The 25,611-nt window shown below is 42.7% G+C and overlaps 2 protein-coding genes, 1 long non-coding RNA gene and 2 other non-coding genes across 9 annotated transcripts; 2 read left to right on the top strand and 3 right to left on the bottom strand.

The window, feature by feature from the left end:
* Positions 1–6,489: 6,489 nt before the first annotated feature.
* Positions 6,490–6,571, bottom strand: mir9-3 (microRNA mir-9-3). The gene has a single exon (NR_105392.1). It is a non-coding gene; the product is annotated as a microRNA mir-9-3 (primary transcript).
* A 3,239-nt stretch (positions 6,572–9,810) lies between these two features.
* On the bottom strand, positions 9,811–9,883 carry trnar-ucg (transfer RNA arginine (anticodon UCG)). Its single transcript has one exon. It is a non-coding gene; the product is annotated as a tRNA-Arg (tRNA).
* Positions 9,884–10,077: 194 nt separating this feature from the next.
* polg (polymerase (DNA directed), gamma) lies at positions 10,078–16,590 on the top strand. 3 transcript variants are annotated; one of them, XM_011607306.2, is made up of 23 exons: positions 10,080–10,236; positions 10,550–11,138; positions 11,239–11,434; positions 11,508–11,675; positions 11,766–11,912; positions 12,024–12,103; positions 12,178–12,360; positions 12,432–12,574; positions 12,665–12,788; positions 12,877–13,098; positions 13,181–13,298; positions 13,378–13,461; positions 13,632–13,745; positions 13,837–13,997; positions 14,073–14,126; positions 14,220–14,337; positions 14,415–14,550; positions 14,636–14,882; positions 14,977–15,099; positions 15,223–15,391; positions 15,572–15,780; positions 15,872–16,032; positions 16,460–16,590. In XM_011607306.2, the coding sequence occupies exons 2-23, from the start codon at positions 10,567–10,569 to the stop codon at positions 16,522–16,524; spliced, it is 3,594 nt and encodes a 1,197-aa protein (XP_011605608.2). In that variant the 5' UTR covers positions 10,080–10,236; positions 10,550–10,566; the 3' UTR covers positions 16,525–16,590. The 3 variants fall into 3 exon arrangements, 2 of the variants coding, with proteins under 2 accessions (XP_029697892.1, XP_011605608.2); XM_029842032.1 differs by lacking the exons at positions 15,872–16,032; positions 16,460–16,590 and having other exon boundaries at positions 10,079–10,236; positions 15,511–15,641; XR_003889626.1 differs by lacking the exons at positions 15,572–15,780; positions 15,872–16,032; positions 16,460–16,590 and having other exon boundaries at positions 10,078–10,236; positions 14,636–14,874; positions 15,223–15,364.
* On the bottom strand, positions 16,220–24,536 carry fanci (FA complementation group I). Of its 3 annotated transcripts, XM_029842030.1 has the most exons (37): positions 24,260–24,536; positions 24,081–24,153; positions 23,852–23,982; positions 23,515–23,668; positions 23,322–23,379; positions 23,150–23,191; positions 22,939–23,062; positions 22,769–22,854; positions 22,557–22,689; positions 22,393–22,470; positions 22,166–22,302; positions 21,795–21,975; positions 21,626–21,713; positions 21,417–21,547; positions 21,269–21,339; positions 21,082–21,196; positions 20,859–20,981; positions 20,687–20,755; positions 20,491–20,592; positions 20,221–20,406; positions 19,679–19,800; positions 19,438–19,599; positions 19,146–19,325; positions 18,896–19,062; positions 18,753–18,820; positions 18,489–18,605; positions 18,365–18,416; positions 18,154–18,281; positions 18,010–18,075; positions 17,840–17,936; positions 17,568–17,752; positions 17,414–17,470; positions 17,276–17,335; positions 17,088–17,159; positions 16,920–17,015; positions 16,734–16,835; positions 16,515–16,657 (listed from the first exon to the last, which is right to left on the bottom strand). In XM_029842030.1, the coding sequence occupies exons 1-37, from the start codon at positions 24,350–24,352 to the stop codon at positions 16,595–16,597; spliced, it is 3,969 nt and encodes a 1,322-aa protein (XP_029697890.1). In that variant the 5' UTR covers positions 24,353–24,536; the 3' UTR covers positions 16,515–16,594. The 3 variants fall into 3 exon arrangements, with proteins under 3 accessions (XP_011605603.1, XP_011605605.1, XP_029697890.1); XM_011607301.2 differs by having other exon boundaries at positions 16,220–16,835; XM_011607303.2 differs by having other exon boundaries at positions 16,220–16,835; positions 22,557–22,686.
* On the top strand, positions 21,924–22,920 carry LOC115251067 (uncharacterized). Its single transcript, XR_003889627.1, has 3 exons — positions 21,924–22,062; positions 22,186–22,352; positions 22,795–22,920. It is a non-coding gene; the product is annotated as an uncharacterized lncRNA (long non-coding RNA).
* Positions 24,537–25,611: the final 1,075 nt, after the last annotated feature.

The following is a 25,611-nucleotide window of genomic DNA, read 5'->3' as shown; positions in this document are numbered from 1 at the left end:
GCACTTCATGTAACATACAATAAAACTGATTAGGGCAACAACAAAAAAAAGTGCTAAAATGCCAGCAATGAAGGTGCTTTCTTGTAAAACAAGGCTGATTACATTTCGGCCACCTTTCAATATATTTTCTGGAGTGTGCAGCAGAAATGTTGGGTGGCGTCTGAGAAAAACAAACTCCTTTTCATGGTCAGTAAAAACAGACCCCTGAGCTCTGCATGTTGTTCTTCTCCCATTTTCAGGCTCCCTCTGTGGAGAGATCCCAAGGCTTTTATCCCTACAGGGAACCAGCCTGAAATCTTTCTCTGTCAATTTTCACCCACTCCCCAATTCAGACAATCCCTTTCTCCCACCAACCCCACAATGAAGGATTTGTCCTCGTTCTCTTTGTCCACCTCTGACATCTTTTTTTGACTGCTCCCTCTCTTGCAGACAGCATGCAGCGTATGCAAATACGCGCTCTTTTATTCTGGAGTCCCGTCCCCCCCCCCCCCCCCCCCCCGAATGAATGCAACCTTGAATAAGGACACACATTTTGCAGAGGGGACAGCGAAACACGCACATAAAACAGTCGGAGGTTTGTGCGCGCTCTCTCTGATATGCTGTCTCACCGACACTGACATGAGCTTGCATTATTCGGGATTCCAGCCTATCCAGGCAGATGGAGAGAGAAAGGATCAAATGAGAGTAGCCTCAGCCATGGATTTACCCCTTAATTTGATAAATATGCTACAGCATGGAACATGTGATCTGTTATTGGGAAAACGCACAACTGTTTAAGTGTAGACACAGATTTGATGCTTAGGTCAAACGTGGCCGCTGTCATTCTCTACCCGATAAAGTATCTAAAACCGCAGCGTGGCTGATTTTGAACTTAAAGAAGATGCCGATTTTTTGCAAACCAAAGGTCAATCCATTTTCTGACAACTGTTGCTCCTCACTGTTCCACCCCACCCCACACACACACACACACACACACACTCAGAAACCAACATTCACACATGCTCACACAGGCCATCTTCTGTGTGTGTGTGTGTGTGGGGTGCAAGGAAGTGACGTCTGCTGGACAGCTTTGACAGTTCGGCCTTTTCAGGCGTTCATTACTAAGCGAACCGGCCTCTTTCCCATAGCAACCTTAGTAGAGGTCAAAGGCTACGTACCCCACATCCATCACCAGCCTCAGTGCTGCTCCTGCTTTCTCTTACACTCCAGTAGCCATGTTGGTCCTACGGAACGCCTACACATGCGGTTCCCCGTGAACTTGAACTTGACTGACAGTGGGACCTGTGGACATATTGCTTCTGAGCTTTAACTGCACTAACCTTTGCTATTGTGTTGATCTGATACTTTACCGCAAGTAAAAAGACGTATAAATGAGGTCACGCTAAGGATTCCCCTAATTCTTCTCACCCTTATCTCCCGTTATTATTACAAAGAGCCAGTCACCTAATTCTGCCCACTTTCATTGGAGCGTACAGGGCCCCCAGGCAGGAACGCCACAGCCGGCAGACATAATCCTAACCCCGACGTGTAGAAAGTTCTCTCCATCTTCCTCTAAGATACTTAATGTCAGGCTTTGTGCTAGATTAGTCTCCACAAAAAATGCATTAACCAGCCTCGATGAGCCTTGCTTGACCCACATTGGACCCCGTCCAAGACTTTGGGCAGCCTGCGAGCTAGATTTTATAAATCACAGCAGAGCTGCTAAAATATTGATAAGGTGTAAAAAAAAAAATCTAAAAGAAGTAGCCAAGGCTCTGCGCCAAGATTTTGTGCTTGCAGAGAAATAAAACTGCTGTCACTTCATCATGTTGAACGTTATTATTTTCTCTCAACACAGAATCAAAATGGGACTCATAATGACAAACACTGAGAGGAGAAAGATAATTGTCTGTATTCTGACATTTTTCAGGACGGGAATACCATTTGCGTGCCATTTCATTAAATGTTATGTACAGGATTGAAAATGTAATATTTAAGTCGTCTGCTATGGTGTGTTTACAACCTAAATCCTCCTGACACGGTGACCTCGCAGCTGTTTATCCGCTCAGCTTTCAGCCCATCTTAACTGAAAACCATCTCCTTAGCTGATTAAAACCAGCTATCCTAGAAGAAGACACGCTCACCTTGATTGTATATTTCAACACTGTGGTCGTTCCCTAAACCTTGTTCTCCGTCAATTGTGTACTGCAATTAGCATTACATTAATAAATACCACCCATGTCTTCCAGACTATCAACGTGTCTGATCCTGCGGCTAGGAATGAAAGCGCTTTGCCGCCCCCCCCCCCGCACCACACACAGAGACACAGAGATACACACACACACCCTCTCCTCCATCTTCACAGCTGCATATTGCTTCCATGTGGCAATGCTACACATGCTAGCTTCAACAGAAAATGCACAAGCAGGCAAAGCCGCGGCAGCTCAAATATGGCTTCCCGGGTACCACCGCTGGCTCCTTTATGCATGTCGCCATATCACCAAGATTAATTTCCCAACTTCACCTCGCTGTCTCTCCACTGTCAAATCTACATGAGGCAATGTGCAGCGTATCACACACGCGACCAGCACAAAATGCAATTATAAAGACAACTGTGGGTCTTTCACATGAATAATGAGGGGCTGTATTCTCGACACGTAGGCTGTGCATATATATCTTACAGAGGTGTATGCACAGTATGGAGATCATTAATAATAATTATCCACATTGGTTGTGCAGGTTGCCTCACTCCGCATGTGAGCCCCAACCATTACCTTAGCTGAGTCACTCTTAGAGATGCTTTGGGCCGCCATCCTCCCCCATAAGGTTTTACCAATCATAACTGATCACGTGTAAGTGATTACCTGAGCAAAGATAAATGTGATAAACTACAATGACTAGAAAATAGATCTTTCCTGTCGGTGAATATGATCGCGAACCATAACCGGTATAGTGTGCAGGCCGGAGCACCTACAGTATATGCATATATCATTCATGAAGACATCTCTAATGCCAGCAAAATCTTTCTCACCGTGGAGGAAAGAGCCCAGAATCTCCATGTCTTTCAGACATGCAGAGCAGGCTGAAAAGACTAATGAACAGTCAGGTGGCACTCTAGGGCCTGGCAACCCCCCCCCCAAACACACACACATATCAAACACAGAAGCGCTTGCACATGCATTAAAACTCGGCAGCTCGCCCGACCCCAGTGATCCACACGACAGTCTAATGTCTCAGGCATCTGCTCATGTCTAGTCTGGAGGGTCTTTCCCACCCTGCCCCCAGCCCCGGCTCACGGCAGAACCAGCTCCCACAATGGTGGGAACGGAGGCCTTTATGGAGGACGGGGGGGGAGACTATACAGCTATTGAGGGAAGAAGGATGGAGAGAGAGAGAGAGGGCTAGAATGTTAATGTGAAAACGCACGGCACCGTTCATTAACAAACACACTCGCTGCAGCTGCATGTTGGCCTGGACACACATGCTCACGTGTCTCTTTTCTGCTTCAGGTAAACCTCAGAGCTCCCCCCCCCCACTCTACGCCATAAAGGAGTAGCCACACAGTTAGTGTGTGTGTGAGGATGCAGTGACGGAGGAGGAAACAGAGTTCTGAGAATGACCAGGCTTCAGATTTTAGAAGAAGGTGATGATATTTGTGATGTTTTAAATGTGTGATTTCACGTTTGGAGTTCACACGACTGTGTAGCTCCTTTGCGACATGCTGTACTGCAGTTATAGCACAAATAATTGATAATTCTTTTAATACCGGTGCAGAAAACTGGACTTCCTATTCCGTTTACCCCATTATTGTCACTGATATTAATATGTTTGATGTCTCATTTTGAAACCATGAAAATGAGGTTACGACTACATTTTAATCCTGTTGACACTGAAGACTTTGGTGCCAATTGGCCAATGGAAGTGTATAGAATTTATCAATAAACATCAGTCCAGGGTCTATATAATTGTTACATTTTTTATTTAAATTTACAACAAAAATGATGATCCATATCTCTTCCAGTGAGAAATAACATGTATTTTAACAACAGTTTGGGACTCAGCATGTTTATTTTAACATTATGTATGAATAATTTGGACATAAAAGTAAAATTCTAGCTATAAGAGCAAATACCATACAATTTAAAATGTCTTTATAGAGATGATCATAATTTGGTAATACTATGAAGTACCAAATGATTTGCAGGTGAACGTGTGGTTTTTACGATAGATTAAATCTATTCATCTAATAGCAGAGGTTGCAAGCTTTCATAAACAGGAAATTATCACCCTCACCCTGACAGAATTTATCTGAGGTGTTCCACATAGTAAAAATTCAATTTGATTTTTATTTTTTGTAAATAAAATGACCTGTTCAGCCTGGCGCAGAGCAAAGAAGCACCATGACAGAAGAGGATGGCAGGTTTCCTTCAGCGAGTGCCAGCTCATTAATTTTGTTTGCAACCCCCACCGACGCCACCAACCATCACCACCCTCCTTCATTGACCACCCCCTCACATCACCCCTTTACTGCTAATTAGTTGGAGCAGAAGATAGAAGAGAGGAAAAGAGAGAGGCCATATGTGACTGGGGAGGGATTGATAAACTCTTCCTTGCTTCCCCATCCCCCAACATCCTCTCTCACACACACACACACACTTTTCTGACTCCTGCCCACCACCATCAGCACTGGCACCCAGCACATGATGCAGCTCACCTCATATGCCAGCCCAGCCATTTTAGGTGTCGCGGCAACATCTCCCAAGATGGCTCCTTCAGAGCGCGCCTCTACTCCAATGATCTGGCAGGGTCTTTGTCCTCCTCTTGGCACAGTTGACGCATCCCCCGTTGGCAGTACAGATGGCACCAGGGGCTCTTGGTTAAAAAAGGATGAGAGGGTGGGGGAAGGCAAGAGGCGAATGAAGAGGAGGTGGCGATTCTGCATCGACCGTTTTAAAAAAAAAATAATTGCGGTGTCTTAAGCGGTCCTCGATTATTCACCGTTTTTAATCGGAGGTCTGCAACAAGATCATAAACAAGAAAGCAGAGGAATTAAAAATGACAATGTATCAGTATAAATAAGTCTAGGATATGATATAAAAAGATTTTCCTCTTATGCAGCACAAAAATAAATCTACGGCCAGGAATTTTCAAAGGGCAGATTAGGTGTTTTTTCAGCACCAATAATTGCATTTGAAGACTCATTTGCATCAAACATGTGTCAAAGGATGAAACCAGGAAGTCTGCAGCATTTCCTCCTCTCTTCATTCAGCAGCATTACACCAGGAAAAGTTCAGGACAAATCTCAGCCTTTTCACATAGCCAATATCTCACTGTGAGGCAAAGCAATTAGCCTGGTTTGACAGCGATCTCCTCTGCAATAGCTAGTTAACACAGTGAATGAAAACTCATCTCACTTTGGTGCTCTTTCGGCTTCAGTAGCATTCTCTGAGCTAGGCATGTGTAGAGAGTGATGCTGAAGTGCCACTCTGAAAACCTCAGTATCCATCTACAGGATGGTCCTGGCCTTCTCTTTCAGGCAAGACACAATGCACCCCAAAGGTCCCAGAATTGCCTGCTTTAAATACACATGCCAAGTGTTTTCTTTAAAGTTTTGTGTGTGTGTGTGTGTGTGTGTGTGTGTGTGTGTGTGTATGTGTGTGTGTGTGCTGTTGTCACACCACTCGACTGCATTACAAGCAGTTGAAAGACATTAATGCAGGACAAAGCCTTAAGCTTACCTTTTCTTCTATAAAAAAGTACCACAGGTTGAAATCACAAATTGAACAAAGGAATTAAGTAAACAGTATGCCGCTAAGTTGAATGTAAAGAGGATGTGCTTTGCCATACAGATGTGTAGTAAGGAATCACGCCAGATGTTTTTCCAGTCTAGAATGAATATTAAAATGAAGGATAAATGGCTGATAGCTGCTTTAGTTTCAGGGTACTGACATCGCACATACAACGGTCAGTGTAGCACAGTTATAAATTGCTGAGACACCACTGCTTCCACCCTTCAATAAACAAAAATTATATATTTTTAAAAAAAACCCATATAAAAGCACACACACCGATATAAAAGTACACATTCTTCTCAGTAGATCCATTTTAAGCCTTACAAATCATAAATCAATTTAATGCTGTAAAGTTTAGTAAGGGAAAAACATTTTATATACTGTATAACACAAACAGATAAAAAGATTACTTATCAACTTTTCAGACTTTCAAGCCTTGTTTTGATGATCTACTTCAATAAAGTTTATTTTTATATATATAAATGGTTCCTAAATATACCTTAAAGTCTACTGCCTATTTATAAGACGTTTGTCTTAAATCACATACACTTAAAAGGAAAATGATACACATTCAGTTCACGTTTACCGCACTTTGCATTTTCCATTTATGCTCAAGTCGATTAAAAATGGGAGGGACAAAAACCAAACCTAGTTCTTACCTTCTCAAAGGTGAACAGTAAAACCATCTCCGACGGCTGAAAACGTCGTTATGGAAAAGATTTCTACTTTCGGTTATCTAGCTTTATGACAGGTATTTAACACTCATACAGCTAGATAACCAAAGACAGAAACACAGCTCCTGAACGTCTCACAGGCTGCAGCCTGACAAGGTAGCCTGTTGGAAGGAGGTGAACACGGACCATTAGGCCAGAAATATTCATAAAACACGTCCGCACCTCATTTTCAGCAGTCATTTCATTACACTGATAAACGGAGAACGTGCTACTGCTTTGTTAGATTTACAGAAATTAAGTTAAACACACTTTGTAGGTAGAAGGAATCTCTTTAAGGTGTCCAGTTAAAGGCCTGATCAATAATGATACATTTATAGGCCTGATTTACATTATTATCTATCGTCTCTAGGCTATTATACTTTAAATACCTTCTTAAAATGCTATCACATCAAACTAACTATAACAAGAACCATTAATAGATTCATTCCAATTAAATTTTTAATAACTACATTTTTTCCCCTTGATATAGGCGTGAATTCGGCGGTTATGAGTTAGCGTCATATCACATAACAGACAATATTTTCTACCCCTTGTAGACCAACCCCGAATTAAATGTACGTTAAAATTAGCCGATCATTTACGTGACAACTTTAAAAAAAACTTTGATTATGATAATAGTCATATACAGCAATTGCGTCATATCTTTAAAGCCATTTTTACGATAAACTACAAATGTTCTAAATCCAATTAATATTATCATATGAAGTGTGATACTGTTCATTTTTGTCTGAAATGATTAGGTTGCTAAGATAAACCTGACGGTGAACCTGAGGCAGCAGTTGGAAGGAGAAGGGTTTCTGATGCAGCAGCAGCAAGCGAAACTCTGAACTTATCTAAACTAAAGTTTGTTTTAAATGCTGTCAAATTTCAACTCGGCTTCAAATCGTTAGGTTTCTTTCTCTGGCCCCGAGGGAATCTGATCGGCACGTTTGATGAGAGTTACGAAAGGCCTAGTTAAAATAAAGTCGACTACTTCAAGTCAAACAAATGTAGATAGTCACAATGAACTAAATGACATATTTCAATATTTACCGCAGCTTTTAATGGTTTACTATTAAACTATTTTCCTTCTCGTGTACATAAGATTACCTCGCACTCCAAAATTAAATAAAAAAAAAGCTACACCAAGACTAAATTCAGCGACTAAGACACATGGGCATGACGATAAAACAGGTTCAAACCAGATAAAAATGTAACAAGAATATGAATTCCCAGGCGTCTCTTACCGGTTGCAAAGAGAAAAAAAAAGGGGGGACTCCACAGACATATGTCTTCAACTTCAATGCGTAAAATTTTTTCCAGATGGATTTATTTACATCCATCGGGCCCTTGTGGAGGTTCAGCGAAACAGAGCACAGTTGATGCCGTTCTCATCCTCCTCCAGCTTCTGCCTCTCCTCCTCTCAGCGCACCGAGTCTATTCGCGACTGCAATGACGTCATGAGAGGACCAAAGCAGCGTGTGGGCCAATCAGAGAGCCGGCTGGCATCAAAGATCGCACGAGTACATCAGACATCCTTCTCCCTATTCCCTATTCCATATATATATGGATTTATTTTATTTTATCAATATTTCAAAGCATATAGGAATGTTTTCATCAGAATGGTGCCCTTATAATTTTACTGTGCTGTAGTGACTCAAAATTTTGAGATCCAGGTTGTATTTGAAACTGTGACGTGATGGTTCAGACTTAAAGCGGAGTAGTAAAAGCAGGACCATTGGTTGATATATGAACAAACTAATGAACATATATCGTTTTTGCATAGTTTCTTATTATTGTGTGCCAACTGTAATATCTGAAAATACCAGAGGATGTAAAAATATTTATTTTCTTGGGCCTGCTTCACTGAAGAGATATTCAGTTGTGTTGGGCAGTATTCTTAACATAATCCTTACTTTTGTGCGAGCTTTAATAATTAGCAGCTTGAATATATACAGGACTTTTAAAAATCCACTTTATAATTTGCCTATTTATCATTTTAAAAACAAAAAAAATTGGCACAGTAATGAACATTTGATAAAATCCCGAAGCATAACTATTTTGTGGAGATCAGATCGGTTTTCCCCGTAGTCGCTATGTAACATTTGAAAATATATATGTGACTATGCAATTTCAATTTTAGTTTCGATGCTCCACAAAGTTGGATTCCCGCCGAAATGTCTCGACAGCCTTTTAGAAGTAGGGCAAAGGAGTGAGCACTCCTGTTTAATATTACATCTTTGTGATCTCATGCTTTTGTATAGGCGCCTGATGCCTCGACCAAATTCGAACGTGTTTCCTCCAAATCTTCTTTTTAATATTTGAAAACAAATTTGGATGGCTTTTAATGTGAAGAAAACAGACAAAAGCACGTTAGAAATGTTGTTCCATATTCATTTGGTCTTCTTTTCTGTAAAGAAAGTAAAAATGTCAGTTTTGCGTTTTCTAGTTCTTTACGTATAATTGAATTCTAAACTTTAGATTTATGCTGCAGTACAACTACCTCACCATTATTAATTGAACTTAATAATTTCAAAAATTTACCATCTTACCATGTTTACCCATTTTAAGCACGCTATGTCCCACTATTCTTTTATGCACTTTCATTCGAATTTATGCATTATTGCTTGTAGTAATATTATTTCTCCACATTGTTATTCCACTGGGATGTCCCACATTCTTTTGTTGAAGCCAGTCTGATATATAGGGGAGACCTAAAGAACAGCAATGATACAATTTAACACAATTATTTCAAGAATATGGCATTTCTGATTTGAGAATTAGGGTTATTCTATGCAGAGTTCCTTACTAGTTTTTTGTGCGAATATATAAAGTTGGGAGCCCAGTCGGATTTTCCTATTGTATCATAGACATTGTAGACCTCAGAAAAACAACTCACAATGTTAATTATTTCACACATAAAAGAAAAATTAAAACATGTATCATGCCCATGTTGATAATTATAGGTCTGACTGTAAACGTATTTGCCATTCTCATCTTATGACTGCACAAGAACCCAGATGAGGTTCAACTAAATGAGCTCTTTGCCTCCCTCTCCTGTTCGTGGTGGGCAATGGGCAACAATTTTCCCCGGCGATAACCACCACCGCTTGAAGCGAAAACGCCACCAGCGCAAATAAACCACGAAAGCACATCCTCATCACGCTCGAAATGGATCTGTCCTTTTTAAAATGACGTGTTTGTATATATGAGGTTTTTTAAAATGGTTGTTCATATTAACACGTAGTGCAGTCGTTCAGAGAGGTAGAAATGCAATGCGAGTGATGAAATTAAAAGTCAAATTTTGTGTAAAAAGACGTCGAAGTCGACCGCGACAGGACTCGAACCTGCAATCTTCTGATCCGAAGTCAGACGCCTTATCCATTAGGCCACGCGGTCACCGAACGATGTGGACGATTCGATCTAAGAATATAAAGATACAGAACAACTTTTCTAAAGCATAAGGGTGCCATTTAATGAAATATACTGTTTAAGGGGCGGGAAAAAGAACCGGGCAATATGTCCGTTATATTGTCCATTAAAATTATCCCAATTCCGTGGACTCATCCAGGACGCTTGGTGTCGCTAAGGATCCAGCTTGTTTTGGCATCACGACCCTCTACAGCGAAGAAAATTAGCGGCACAACAACTTGTGTTGACTTGTGCGACCAACTGCAATATACAACATAATTAATAAGGATTATCGAGTAGTGTGGCGCTTTTTGTGGCGGCCCAATAACAACTAAACAAAGGTAGGGGTAAACCGATTGCGTTTAATTATTCTTTATGAGAAAATGGCGTTCCTCATATGGGTTTTGCATGGGTCAGATATCAGTGAACACACGGAATAAGTTCCTTACTGAAATCTTAAATGGTTCCTTTCTCCTTTTGTAATCAGCGTCAGTGATCATATTAATGCGCGAAAGTCAGCGTAAATACATTACATAGTTTACATTGATGTCACCAATGAAATCGTGAACTTTTGGATTTGCATCCTAGTACATTATAGAATAAGCGGGCTAACTTTTGTGTCATGATGTTATTTATATCCCTGATATTCCCTAGTTCAACTGTATGAGGTGATGCTACATGTTTTACGCTGTCCACTGGAAAGGACTGTCGTCTCCCTACAATGGTCATGTCTTCGCTCCCTCTCCTCAACAAAACCTCAATCTTCTCCGGGGGAGGACTCCACAGAGACCCGTCTCAACCCCCTTAACATCCAGATGTTGTCACGCAACCTTCACAAGCAGATCTTCCGAGGTTTGGAACCGGAGTACGGAGAGGACAATGTGCAGCGCGGCATCAGACATCTGCAGAAACACCAACTGTGGGGGAAGGAAACTCCACTAATGCCCGATGTGGAGTTGAAGCTTCCGAGAATGTATGGCACAAACATCGATGAGCACTTTCGTATCTTGGCCCAGACACAAAGTCTGCCCTACCTGGAAGCAGCCAATAAGTTGCAGCTGGCTGAGCTGCCCCCCATGCCCCAGGAGTGGAACTGGGAGGTAGGCTGGACACGTTATGGTCCGAATGGTGAAGGCCACAGGGTTGATTTCCCAGAAGAGTCTGTTTTAGTATTTGATGTAGAGGTGTGCATGGCGGAGGGACAGTGCCCCACATTGGCTGTTGCTGTGTCGCCAACCAACTGGTGAGAAATTAGAAATGTTTCAAATGAAAACGCATTATCTGTTCCAATGGGGAACCGTGTGCACCGTAATAATCGCCGTGTACGTACTTTGACTGGTCAGGTATTCCTGGTGCAGTAAACGTCTGATTGAGGATCGCTACACTTGGTCAAAAGACTTGAGCCTAGCCGACCTCATCCCTCTGGAGACACCCATCAACTCTGCTCAACCACCAGGCGGCCAGTGGAAGGAGAGGCTCGTCGTGGGCCACAATGTCAGTTTTGATCGATCATATGTTAAAGAGCAATACTTACTAAAGGTCAGTATTTAAAAGCTTCAAATTTGTCCGTGCTTCTTATTTGCTTTTTAAAAATATGCTGTCTCGACCGAAGGGCTCGAAAGTTCGTTTCATGGACACAATGAGCCTTCACATGGCCATTTCTGGGCTCACTGGGTTTCAACGGACATTGTGGATGGCAAATAAGATGGGTAAAAAGAGGGGTCTCCAGGAGGTTAAAGAGCATATTAAGAAAACTGGACAAAAAAGACAAGGCCCTATGGTTTGTATGTAATATTGGTGGTGATGGTTGAGTCTAATTAGCCAGTTTTAACAGTTTAGCTAACTGTGCCATGGTGTTTTGTCCAAATAGATTGGCTCCTGGGATTGGGTGAATATTAGCAGCATTAATAATCTGGCTGATGTTCATGCTCTGTACGTCGGAGGGCCACCACTGCAGAAAGAAGCCAGAGAGACCTTTGTAAAGGGAAGCCTGAGTGATGTCAGGAACAACTTCCAGGTCAGAGACTTCTTATCTAATAGATCATGTGAGACCAAACCAGAAGATCCCCAGATCTTTGGAATTCCTTTGATTACACACTCATAATTTGGTCTTCGCTGACCTCTACAGGACTTGATGCAGTATTGCGCCATGGATGTCGAAGCCACACATCAAGTCTTTACAGAACAGCTTCCTCTCTTCATGGAGAGGTCCTCATCATCAACATCTCACATGAGCTGTGTCTTCTTATCACCGTTTACAAAACCTTTCCATTTATTTCCAGATGTCCTCACCCAGTGACATTTGCAGGTATGCTGGAAATGGGTGTGAGCTACCTGCCCGTCAATCAAAACTGGGGACGTTACCTGGAGGATTCTCAGGACATTTATGAAGAACTTCAGAGGGAGATGAAGAAAACTCTAATGACTCTGGCGGACGATGCCTGTCAGCTTCTGCAAAATGACAGGTGATGATTTACCTTTTTTATGATGTGCTCTGGAGTAGATTTGTGTGTGTTTATTTAATTTATTTGTTAAGATACAAAGATGACCCCTGGCTTTGGGATCTTGAGTGGGATGTGCAGGAGTTCAAACTGAAGAAAATGGCAGCTGGTAGAAGGAAAAACTCCAATAAAGCTGTTGAAACACAAGCTCCTACTCTTCCTCCAGAGCAGGAGGAAGGTACCGTACCTTCAGCAGCAGCAACAACAACAACAAAAATACAGTTCTGAAACATATGAGATTAGATTGACGGTAGTTGTTTACTGCCAGACCCAGGCCCACCCTCTGAAGAGGAGATGGTGGCCCCCCGTCCCAGCAGTCTGGCTGTGGAGAAGCTGAAAGAGACGGTGAGTCGGCTCCCTAAGAGAAGGCAGCACCTACCTGGACACCCAAGGTTAGTTTACGCTCAGGCACAGCACAATGATCCGGTTGTAGTTTCACCTCCGTCACCGATGGGCACTTCTTCCCACCACACACTTCAGTTGGTACCGCAAGCTTTGTGAGAAGACGTCCGTGGACAGCTGGTCGCCAGGCGCCAGCCTCATCAGTCTACAGATGAGGGTGACCCCGAAGCTGATGGGCCTGACGTGGGACGGCTTTCCCCTGCATTACACAGAGAAACATGGGTGGGGCTACCTGGTTCCGGGTCGCAGAGATAACCTGGTGCCTCAGGAGGACATCCCTGGACCTGTGTGCCCACACAAGTAGCTACTACATTGTACATACACCACGACTGCAGGATTGGAGTCTTCACTTTTCACAGCATGTGTGGTCTTCTAACTTCAGAGCGATTGAGAGTGTTTACAAAGAACACTGTGAAAAAAACAGCAAAGAGCAGCCAACGTATCTGGATCGCAACGGTGCAGATGACCTCGAATGGACAGAAAGTGCCGTGTGGGAGAAGGTGCGCACACTCGTCGTTAATCCCCATTTCATAGTGAAGGAAGGGCAACATACAGAGCTGTGTTTCTTCCCATCTCAAGATGGAGGAGCTGGATTCCCTGGAAATTCTGACTGAGGAAAATGGAGTCAGACAGCCGGTGAATGTGGTGAGGAAGAAAAGTGAGGTAAGGGATAGAAAAGACATAACATAAGAGCTAAGCAAGGCAGTGTGCTGTTTTTTTTATTCTGGGAGTGTGGTTGTCCTATAACCTTCTCTTTTGTTGTGGATCACCATTTTTTGTTTCTAGTTGTTTAAGTCTGGATGTTGTTCTCGTCATGGCTGTATTCTCTACAGGGTGCTGACCCACATTACATCCCAGAAGAGAGTCGGTGCTGCTATCACCATGGAAACGGGCCTTACAATGATGTAGATATCCCGGGTTGCTGGTTTTTCAAATTACCACATAAGGTGACATTTACTTGAATTGCTCAAACAGAACCGCACCTTTTCACGTCAGTTTATGAGCTTGATTTACATGATTTTTGTCTCTTTTTTTTAGGATGGCAATCAAAACAATGTCGGTAGTCCTTTCTCCAAAGACTTCTTGTCTAAAATGGAAGACGGCACTCTTAGCGCAGGCCGCAGTGGCACCGATGCTGCTCGAGCTCTGGAGATCAACAAAATGATATCGTTCTGGAGGAACGCTCATAAACGTATAAGGTAACATCGTTTTCCACCATCAACTTCCTGTTTGCATTATAGAAGGTGAACACCTGCATTTGTTCTGTCTCACAGTTCGCAAATGGTGTTGTGGCTGCGAAAGGTCGAACTTCCTCACATTGTCAGCAGGTTTGTCTAGTTTATCAAGCTGTTTTTCATTGGTTAGCTGGTAAGTAGGCAGGTGTCATTGCTTGATATAACCTTGTCTAATGGCTCCTAAAGGCATAAAGATTTTGATGATGAGGACCAGTATGGCGCCATCTTACCTCAGGTCATCACTGCTGGAACGGTGACACGTCGGGCAGTAGAGCCAACATGGCTGACCGCCAGCAACGCTCGGGTAAGAGTTGGACTCTTAGTGCAATTAACCATTAGATCACTGGGTTTTACGAAGGTTTTTTACTTGGGCATGTGCAGCGAGACCGCGTGGGCAGTGAGCTGAAGGCCATGGTGCAGGTACCGCCTGGATATCATCTGGTGGGGGCAGATGTCGACTCTCAGGAGCTGTGGATTGCTGCTGTTCTCGGAGAGGCTCACTTTGCCAGCATGCACGGTTCGATTTTTCACCATTCTTCTAACTGCGATACGCCTGAAAACGCAGCGCCTGTTTGAATTCCTTGCTTCTTTGTTGGATCCAGGTTGTACAGCCTTTGGCTGGATGACCCTTCAAGGAAAGAAGAGTCAGGGCACCGATCTGCACAGCCGCACCGCTGATGCTGTGGGCATCAGTCGGGAGCACGCCAAAGTGTTCAACTACGGGCGCATTTACGGTGCGGGACAACCGTTTGCCGAGAGGCTGTTAATGCAGTTCAACCACCGCCTGAGCCACACGGAGGCTGCTAATAAAGCCAAACAGATGTACGCCTTGACCAAAGGGGTACGCAGGTACAGTTGTCTGTGTGGTTAGACAAAGGTATGATTGTCTGTTCAGTTGAAGGTGATCTCCAGTTATGCATTTGGTGTTTTTCTGCTGGGTCAGATACCAGCTGTCAGAAGAAGGTGAGTGGCTGGTTAAGGAACTGGGAATAGAGGTGGAGCGGGAGGAGAATGGGAGCATTTCCTTGCAGGAGTTGCGGAGGATCACGAAGCTGGCCTCACAGTGGTGAGAGATAAAGCAGTGTTGTCCAGTAGCATCCTTCTTTTATGCTCACATCTGCCGTATATCTCCTGCATCTTCTCTGTGCCTTCACTGCTGCCCGTGTTTGTTGTCTGCGCCACTCCTCAGCTCAAGGCGGAAGAAGTGGGACATGGTGGAGAAACGCTTTTGGTCCGGCGGTACGGAGTCAGACATGTTTAATAAGTTGGAGAGCATCGCTCATTCAGCCCAGCCTGCCACGCCTGTTCTCGGCTGCAGAATTAGCAGAGCACTGGAACCCAAAGCGGTTAGAGATGAGGTGAGACAGAATCAGGAACAGGCAACTGTTGATGTTTGTTACTTTAAAGAAAGAATGAAATGAAACAGCCACAACACTCTTACTTGGCCATTGCTGCCTTTTCTTAAATCCCTACTCAGCGGTCCTGTTTGGCTACGTCTGTCGTTGCAAGATGACAGAGACGCTGTTCGCTTTTCTCAGTTTATTACCAGCAGAGTGAACTGGGCAGTGCAGAGCTCTGCAGTAGACTATCTACACCTGATGCTGGTGGCCATGAAATGGCTGTGCGAGGAGCATGACATCGACGCCCGATTCTGCATCAGCATCCACGACGAGGTGCGGTACTTAGTCTCCAGTGAGGACCGCTATCGAGCAGCGCTGGCGCTGCAGATCACAAACCTGCTCACCAGGTGGGCTGGCTGCCCTGGACGGTTTCCTGCAAAGGCTACAATGGGGGGAAGGGGGGATTCAGCTGTAATCATCTGCTTCTGTCTCCTGTAGGAGTATCTTTGCACATGCATTAGGGATGCAGGATCTTCCACAATCAGTAGCTTTCTTCAGCTCAGTAGACATTGACCAGTGTCTTCGAAAGGAGGTTAACATGGACTGCATGACCCCCTCTAATCCCACCGGTATGGAACGCAGATATGGAATTCCACCAGGTGAGCCCCCCCCCCCTTCCTTATGTGTAGCACAAATATGAAATTAAAGAAATTAATCTTCCGAGTTTTTAAAAACCTGCCTGAAATAAAATTCACAGCCTGAAATAAAAACCATTTGACAAAGTTAGATTTCATTTTATATTTTCATTTTAACACTTATATTATACAGTATTATTACACCGAAAAAGAAAACAACCCTCTAATGAGCAGCTGTTCATGCACGATTACAAATCTTTTATTACTTTAAAACAACAAAAAAAAACAATTTGAAAATAAGAACAGTACAATTCTTTAAGTAGCTTGTCAATTAATTGGCTACTTATGAAGTTATTACTATACAGTCAAAAGCAGTTGTTTGGAAGAGAAAATAAGAAAGCAAGTGAATGAACACAAGCTGATGACGAACATGTGCATCAACATTCCACAGGTGAAGCTCTGGATATTTACCAAATCATCAACGCCACCAACGGCTCTCTGAAGAGAGGAAGATAGCGCTCTGAAGACCAACCTGCCCTCTTGAAAAGAGCTCTTTTCACCCGGCAGCTGGTTCCATTTATGAATCCTAATGTTTTCTCCTCTTCTGTTTGGGCTCTTGCGTCACCTCTGCTGGCTGAGACTCCGTGGCCTGAAAAAGGACAGGAAATTGATCCAGAACTGTTCTGAGTGGAAGTATCAGTGTGAGCATAAGGACTTGAACTAACGTCTAGACTGTCGTCCTGCTCCTGCAGCGCAGCCTCCAGAGTCTCGGCGTTAATGCGGAAGTCTCTGGAAGTGCTCAGTTTCATGTACTGCATCAAGTTCACCTGGACACAGAGCTCGTGTTGAGCTTTATTTCTACGGATCACCATTTCAGTTCATGTGAAGGTGTTGCCAACTGCAAAAAATACCTTTGATTTCTTTGACAGAGCAATGAGGTATTTCTCATACTGCTCGATGCTGAAGATCAGATTAGGGATGGCTTTCGTCTCGCGCAGGAGTTTAGCCTAGCAAGAGGGGGGAAGTATTGACTGGAAGGCTGGTAATGATAAACTGTTCCAATCATCATGCTGTCTTACAGATGCAGCAGTGTTTGTTTCATTCTTCTTCTTTTTCTTCTTGTCATCTCCATTTCCATTGGGTTCTCCACTCTATCACAGAAAGAGAGCTATGTTATGTGTAATAAAGGAGCGACACATTAAAATTTCCTTATTAAGTCATCGGATGCTGATGATTGTTTTTAGATTCAAAGCGGAGCCGGCTCTACCTGTGCATACGTGATGAAAGTGTAGCATTGTTGGGTCAGGTGAGAGCCTGACAATCTGACCTAAAAAAACCCAAAGCAAAACACTATTTTAGGACATCAGAAGAACATTAAGGTGTGAGCAGAGAACGGCCGACTCACCAATTTCTCAAAGCGGGGTGGGAGCGTACTCTGCTGGTTTGAACAAACCTGCATGTACTACAACAAGAAGAGATAAAAAAAAAGAGCTTGAAATGCTTTAAAAAAAAGAAAAAAAAATCTGAATTCAGATTTATGGCACTGAGCAGGCACACACATATTTGGCCAGAGTGGTCAGGATGTTGTATGTCCGGGTCAGTACTCGCAGGACTGCAACAATGCTGCTCCCTTGCGGCAGTGACGTTTGGACCAGCTCATGTAATCCCGTCAAAAGCCTCCCCAGCTGCAGCAGCACTGTTTTTTCTACCTTATCCTGCTGATCTGCAGTCTGGGTGGCTTCACCTACACATTAGGAACATACAATGGAAGAGGTGAAAGACAGAAGGAAGCCTCAGCATGAATATGGGCAGAACTGAAAAGGTTTCCTACCAGAACCTGATTTATCAACTGTTGTTTGGCTTTTCTTTCTGGCAATAAGCCAGTCCACCTCATCGAGCACTCTGTCAACTTGGGAGGTGATCAACAGCTGCAGCGCAAGGAGAAAAGTGAATGATGGAGCTGAGGAGAATGCTGTTGCCACTGCTTCTACAAACACTCACTGCTGCTGTGGTTGCAGTCTTCATGTTGACGATGGCAAAGTGACACTGCTTGTCCACCTCCACGTCCTGATCGCACGCAAAACAATCCAATCATTGAAACATCAAAAAAGAGTCTGAGAATTTAGGATGTATTATACTATGTACCGGATCAATGTCTCCCAGTTCGCTGTGGATGTCCTGGCAGAATTCAATTAGCATATTTATAGGATTCTTCAAGGCAAAGTAAAGGTTGAAGAAAAGTGAAAGAAGGCCCTTGGTGAAAGCTGAATCCTCTAAATAATGTAATTCAAAAAACATTAGAACACACACCATGGTAGCTGATATGTCCACAAACATTGAGTATTGTCTAGCTCACCCTGACTGGTCTTCTTACAGATGTTTCCAATGTTTACAGTCATCTCATTATACTGCAGAAACAATATTATCAGAGTCAGTATTAAAGAATTTGTGCAGTTGAGGTCACATTAGAGTGCAGTCACCTGATCAGATGAAGGATCCAGCTGCTGGGAGAGCACCCCCAAAATGTTGACCAGCAGCTGAGCCTCTTTGCTGTTGAATTCATCACCGTCCTCGCTGAGTTGGTTAAACAGCACCCTCTGTTGGCAAGTAAGGGGAATTATTTTCGTCTGTTCTTTAATTTCTGGCCATATATTTTAGTATTTGCAAATCAGCAATATTAGAACTATTACACCTCAACAGTAAAATGTGTAGCCAAAAACCAAAAGCATTTTGTTTGGATGTACCTGAAACTGTCGGATATAAAAGTAGTTTATATCTGTACCATCATCTACGTCACTGGTCTCTGAGATGTCTGTGTGGGATACAAAACATGTGTAAGAACACATTAATTGCCACAATCACAGAGATTAATATGGGTGTAATTAACCTGTGCGGGACAGGAGCTGAGTCATGCGCTGTGGACAGCGCTGCTGGCAGGTCGTGAAGATCCTGAGCAGCCCTTCCAAACACAGAAGTGACAGGCTGGACCGCTTCTCCTTCTTTCCTGCATCTTCCACCATGCTTGGAATGTTGGTGTAACGCCACATGAGCACACTGAAAGGAAAAAGGCACAAAGATGGACCTTCAGGTTGACACAGCCAGGTCATCCTAACAGTATAAGTCAAAGGGACTCTCACCTTGTCATGTCACAGAGGAACTGGAATGTTTTCTCGGTGTTCTGTCCATCCGGGCCATCTGTATGTCCAGTTTCCTCTAACTGCTGGATCTTCTGCACTGCCACACTTACTGCATAACGCACAAATTCTCCATTGGAACGAAGAACAGACAGAGCTTCCTGTCTGGTCTGAGTGCTGTCTCTGGAAAAACAACATATTTTAACAGTCAAGTATTCAATAGGTAATTTAAGGATTTTAAATTAGATGATTTAAATCAAATCAGCACCTAAACAGCCAGATGTAGAGTACTTACCTAAAGAGAAGGGTGAGGAGAGTGGATATGAAACCCATAGAGAGCAAACTTCGCGGGGTCTTGTGAGAGAGCACTCGACCTTTTCCGGCTTTCTCCTTCAGGATCTCTGACAGCTTGTTATAGCGGCTGAACAGCTCCACGACCTCCTCAAAGCGATTTTTACTGTCACAGAGCGAGCAAAGCATGAAACCAACTTGTTTGCAGCATGGCATCCTGGCCACACAAGAAGAGATGTGGTTACCTGTAGTTAGCGTCGATGAAGTTGTACTCCAGAAGGACCTCGTACAATCCCATAACCAGCACAGTGTAGATATTATTTTTTACCCCAACACTTGACACCATGGAGAATTCAGCCGACTTATCCTGGGAGTAAAGAGGCAACAATATTAAGAAGCAGTTCAAATCAAAATTTTAAAAAACGGTGGACGACATGATCTTTAGGTCAAGGGAGTTGGCTCAGAGTATTTACAATGTTTCAGTGTTAACAGTATTACCATCACTTTAGCAAATCTATGATGTGTTGCTGTTGCAGATTAACCATTTGTTTGGCTTCACATCATCCCCTTGGTATTAAAAGTGCAAAACGAAATCCTTCTTTGCTCTATTTCACATTGATACTTTACTTCTAGACTATTATTGTACTTCTACTGGAATAAATTTGGTAAGTTTCAATTGTTAGTTGTGACATATGCACCATGGGTTTAGTGTGGTCATTTAAAAAAAATTCTGCTGAATAAGCCGTACTGGTTTTGGAATTTGTGTGCGTCTCTCTTAATGGTTTACCAGTTCAAAGTCCTCCATTTCACTTTTTATCATGCGTCCTGTCATGCTATCAAAGATCGTCTGAAGCTCAGACTGGTATCCTCCCTCCTCCCCTTCATTGTCACTGTCGTCAGCGTTAGAGCTGGCTGACTGGTGTAATTTCTGCAGCCACAGCAGGCAATGCACTGTACAGCTCAACAGGTGTCCCTGCGGAAGAAAATGACATCTTAAACCAGCACAACCAACAACAGCAAGACAAAATTCAAAAATGGAATAACGCTAATATAGTACCAGCGGCTCCTGAAGGTAGACCTGGTCTCCAATAGCTGTGATGCATGGTTCTAACTTGACTGGCGGCAGGAGGTCTTCTTCGGGTTCATAGTACCGTTTGAGCTAAGTATACAACGAGGTGCAGCATGAAGGTGATGGCTAGCAAGACAAACACTTTCATATACCTAAAACAGAACACGAAAGACACTTGCAATACCTGTGATAAGAGCGTTTGCATGATGGAGCTGGAAAGTTGAGAGTTACGACGGAGTACATCGTAGAAACCCTAAAACAGATGATTTTCAACATGTGTTTATGGTTTGCAACATTTAGAGCATGCAGATAAAACTCAATCCATATAAACAAGTTCAAAATTTGAGACAGCTGACCTCATAGAGTATGAGGCGGACATCAGCCTGCTGGCTGAGGCAGCGACGCAGACTGCTGAGGATCTCTAAGCAAAACGCCTCATTGGCGGCAGCGTTGTAACGAGAATGAACATCCACCTGGACCTATTCAACAGTTAGAGTTACTTACAAGACAGACCATATTTACCATGACAGCTGTAATACACCAGCTGCAAATACAATAATATATCAGCTGGACTCTCACCTGGCTAGCAGTGACTGCCTGGCTACACTGACTGGATGCCAAGCTGCCCAACACTTTAAAGTTCTTCAGCAGCAACAAGAAACCAGTCACTGCAGACTTCCTGCCATCTAGTTGGCTAAGAGTCATATTAGTTTTATTATCTAGAAACTCCAAGAAATATAATCTGTAGACAGAAAGCTGCACACACCTGGAAAACATGGCTTTGCGAAGAACAAGTATCAGGGCATCTTTTAAGGTCATGCTGACTTTCAGTAGTGGCTGTAGAATATTTAAAACAATAGAAGAATAAACACCAGAAACCTTGAATGTGCATACATGGATGAGTGATTGTGTACCTGGAGTGCTTTCAGTAAACCCTGTACAGTGGCCAAGGGAAGGTAAGACAGGTGGTCAAAGGTCTCTGTCACCTTGGATGATGACTCCAGTACAATCATGGGAGCAGAGTTCACAATGTCCGAGAAAAGCTCTGATGAATGACAAAGCAACAGGAATTAATGTCAAATTGTATTATTTGATTTAACTAATCCATAAGGGGAATTATTACCCAAGTAATGACTGACGGGTGAGGCAGTCTTTGCGACTAATCGATTTAAGACCTGTTCCATTATCTCTCCTCTGATAGGCTCATGCATCTAAGGCAGAAACACACAACCTGTGGTCAAGGTGCTGTTAATAATCAACTTTGTTGCACTGCTATTAAGTAAAAGAATCACCTTAAAGCCCTGCAGGAGCACCTGTCTTCCCAGTTGACATGCCTGCTGAGCTGGAGTCCGGGCTACAGTGCCACAATCTTCTGCAGTCTTACCAAATGGTCCAGGTTTGGGCCCAAATCCATCCAGGAGAGAGAAGCCAAGCTGTACCAGACCTTGGGTCACATGATCCCAACCAAACATGCTGCACAAAGCAAGTGTTTCAAGTCCCATATATGTAAAAACATGATGAATGCAAGACAAGCATCACAAATAGTGCTGTGGTCGGCAGGTACGCTTTTGGGCATTATAATGCATATATGTTCACTATTCTGTGCAATAAGATAACTTTACAGCATTCCTGCTGCTTTTCTGTGAAGGTTTCATCTTCTGACCTGTTTTTGACTGTTTCCAGTATCATCTGAGCCACACTAGAGCAGTCTTGTATGAGGGTCTTCACTAAATCTGACCCCTGCAGCAACTGCTCATCCTTGAAATTTTTGATGATTGCTCCTTTGAGGATGTCAAAAACCTGCTCAAAGACAGAAACAAAGGAAAACAAGTGGGCAAAAAAGCTCACACGTGAGTTATACTGACACAAGGCGCACAGCACATTTCTCACCTGCTCTTCATAACGCTGGATACGTGCCACCGAGAGCAACAGAGCAATGCTGAAAGGACACAGGTCGCCGTATGATGTCTGCAGGAATCAAAATCAACTATATGATTTCCGCAACCATATCTCAAAACTAGCAATAATAACATACAGAGAAGCAAGAAAAAAACCTTAAAACTTTTCAGGAATTCTCTCCCAAGTTCATGGTCAAGCCTCAGTGCAAAGACAATGTGAATGACGGTCGTTCCCTCCACATGTCTTAGCTCATCTTGTGGCATGGACTGAACTTCTAGATCCATGCTGCTGTGGAAAATGAATGAAAGAAATCAAAGAAATGTGTGTCACATTTTGTGTGATGAAGTGAATGCTAGTGTCCACTCACTTTCCTTTCTTCCTCTCTTCTTCTAGACAATCATCTTGTTCCTTGAAATAGCTGATGATTCCATCCAGGATCTGTTTCTTACAACCCTAAGTGTTGTAGTTCACAGCAGACATTTAGGTCCATAAACAAAGGGGGCTTGTACTGGATTGCCTGGGATTATGTTGCCGTACCTTTGCAGACAAAAGCAGCAGCTGATAAACAAGTGGTGGAACCTCCTGCAGATCCAGTTTGGTCAACATCCTCAGAATTTTCTCTATCAAGAATCGAAGCTCCTCTGTTGACAGGGGCACGTCCCTTCAATAAGCCCAGCCCACAACACTGTCAGATTATTACTTTGAAATAAATGTCAGTGTGAACAATCAGAACTGTCAAAAGTGTTACCTGAACATGGTTGTCAGATGGATAACACACTGTGGGTCCCATCTGATTGGGGGAAAAAATAAATTATAGATTGGTTTAATATTTTGGAGCTGAATAGAACTGGAGTTGTTATTTCATTAATAATGCTGTGTAAACCTTCTTAGATAACCCATGAAACTACCCATGCCTTCACCTGCTGGAACAAAGGCTGTTGATCAACTGTTTCTTGTATTCCTCCCCACTGAGTTCACCTAAATACATGAGAAATGTAACAAGCAACCACAAGAGACAGATGTTAGGCAAACCTAACTTGTTGATACTACACAGAAGGAAGTAACTGTCAAATGCAGATCTTCTTTTTAAAGTTAAAAAAAAAATTCCCACACCTTTCCCATAAGACAGAGTCTCACAAGCTGAAAGTGCAGTAATTACTGTCGGGAAAAGCTCCAAGGATTTCCCATTGCCTATCTTTCCCCCCTTAATGGCTTCAAGAAAGAGGGTTGCTAATTGTGCAAGGCAGGATCCTGGCAGAGCATGAGTCTGTAAAAGGCAAATTAAAACATTACACCCAGTATAGACAACTTAGGCAATACATAAAGCCTAGCATAACCACATCGAGGCTATTTACAAGACAGTAACCTTAAGTGTAACTTTGTGCATCATTTATTAATAAAGGACACAACTTGGTGTCTATGGAAGCAGGCGACGGAAGAGAATTGTAACCTCCAGCATCAGCAGTCCAATGATGTCAGCGGCCACCTCGGCCTGAAGATCTCCAGATTCACACAGAGGAATACAGTGTTGATAGACGAGGAGTCTGCGGTTTGAGCCCTCGGTGGAAGTGGCTGGAGAACCTTAGCAAGAGAACACACACGTCGTTTTTACGCTTTATCAATTGGAAATATGGCAATCTAGCGGATGTGTTATGATAACGCAGACATCGTGAACCTACCCTTAATTATGCCTTTAATCACGGCCCCGACATTTTTACCTTTTAGGGAAGCATGAGTAATCACACTCGTTAACTAGGAGGTGGAAAAAGGTAAGTGTTAAATCTAGATGGTAATAGAAACAATTTTCCCCTAGCAATGAAAAGATGTATGCGGACGAAAGAAGAATAATTTCATTTACCTCATCGCGTGTTAGAGTGGACAGATACTTCTGAAGTTCCTCGGTAGTCTCTCGATCGGATAGTGTAACAATTTTTTCAGTTTCAAGTTTCATTGTTAGGTTTTAATCAGACAAATGATCAGAAAACAAATAACCTAACTTTTATTTCTCAAAATTAATTAAAAGTATGTTGTTAATAAATATTAAATTAAACGTATATGTCAACAGTGGACATTCTGCTGCCGAGTTCTCCCTGTATTTATTTACGTCTTCAAATTATGTGACAAACTTCGCGCCGTCCCGCACTTCCTGTTTTCCTTTGGGGTTCTCATGTTCGCCTGACATATCCACCATTTATTTGACAGCCATTATAGCTTGACATCAGGTAAAATTAACAATTGTGTTTAACAGTTTAATCAACTGACTGACTGATAGAATATTATCACGTTTTTAGATATTTTACTGTATCAGTATTTAGGATACAATAGTTTGTAGTCAGGCGCTTTTGCGACAGTCTCAGTGCTACCGCCCACCCGTTCGTCGAGGTAATGATTGGCTATTATTGCCAGGCAGAATTGAGGGCTGTAGCCAATCAGCACCCACGGTCACCAAGAATTGACCAATAAGGAGGCCTGGGTGTGAAGCTATAGCACGTGACACAGACCGTAGAAGGCTGAAAATTCGTTTTAAACATTGTGAATAAATCTCTATAACTTCGTCCCAGTCTGTACTACAAACACAAAAGAAATACATATTTCCGTAGGAATACGCCAAAACTACGTCGCAAACAGTACGCAGGCGTCAGGCGTTCGCTTCCATTAAATTATACGTTAAATTTAGGGGGAAAATATTTTAAAACTGCACAAAAGCTTAATTTTAAAAGCTTGACTTATATATAAGTGGTTCAAATTCGCGTTTAAAAACAGGTTTCACGTAGTCATACAGAGATGTCAGACAGAGCTCACACCTGCGTGACTTGGGACCATTTAATCTCGTTCTGCAACAACGATGCACCAAATCTCACGAGATTTCACGCAAACGCATTATAAAGTATTTTGGCTATAACAAACCCTCATCAATCAACATCAGTCGTTTTGTAAGTGGTCGAAATAAGCGTTTCAATACGAATGGGTTTTAATTATCACTTTAATGTGTGTAGATGTTAAATGAGTTATAAGTGTTTTTAATTACTTCTTCACTCCAGACATTTTTTAAAGGTCTGTTTTCAAAGTATATTGATAAGTAATAAGACCACTAACTATCATTTTAATCCACATTTGTTATCACCAGTTTTTATGTGTAATTGTAGTTGGTGCAGTATATATTGTATTGTTTACATGTTACTAAGGGTATGCGTCACATGTACTTGCATA

The sequence above is a fragment of the Takifugu rubripes genome, chromosome 9 (genome assembly GCF_901000725.2).
Source record: "Takifugu rubripes chromosome 9, fTakRub1.2, whole genome shotgun sequence".
Lineage (NCBI taxonomy): Eukaryota > Metazoa > Chordata > Actinopteri > Tetraodontiformes > Tetraodontidae > Takifugu > Takifugu rubripes.
Note: the sequence above shows the minus strand (reverse complement) of the source record. Positions and strands in the feature narration are given on the sequence as shown.

What these genes read in the sequence shown, in the direction of transcription:
- polg (XM_011607306.2), top strand. Translation starts at nt 10,567, where the DNA reads ATGCTACATGTTTTACGCTGTCCACTGGAAAGGACTGTCGTCTCCCTA. An exon ending in AAGAGCAATACTTACTAAAG is followed by an intron (nt 11,435 to 11,507) that starts GTCAGTATTTAA and finishes TCTCGACCGAAG; the next exon opens with GGCTCGAAAGTTCGTTTCAT. An exon ending in TCCTCCAGAGCAGGAGGAAG is followed by an intron (nt 12,575 to 12,664) that starts GTACCGTACCTT and finishes GTTTACTGCCAG; the next exon opens with ACCCAGGCCCACCCTCTGAA.
- fanci (XM_011607301.2), bottom strand. Translation starts at nt 24,352, where the DNA reads ATGAAACTTGAAACTGAAAAAATTGTTACACTATCCGATCGAGAGACT. An exon ending in GAAGAGAGGAAGAAAGGAAA is followed by an intron (nt 22,690 to 22,768) that starts GTGAGTGGACAC and finishes CATTTTCCACAG; the next exon opens with CAGCATGGATCTAGAAGTTC. An exon ending in AAATGGAGGACTTTGAACTG is followed by an intron (nt 19,801 to 20,220) that starts GTAAACCATTAA and finishes CTTTACTCCCAG; the next exon opens with GATAAGTCGGCTGAATTCTC.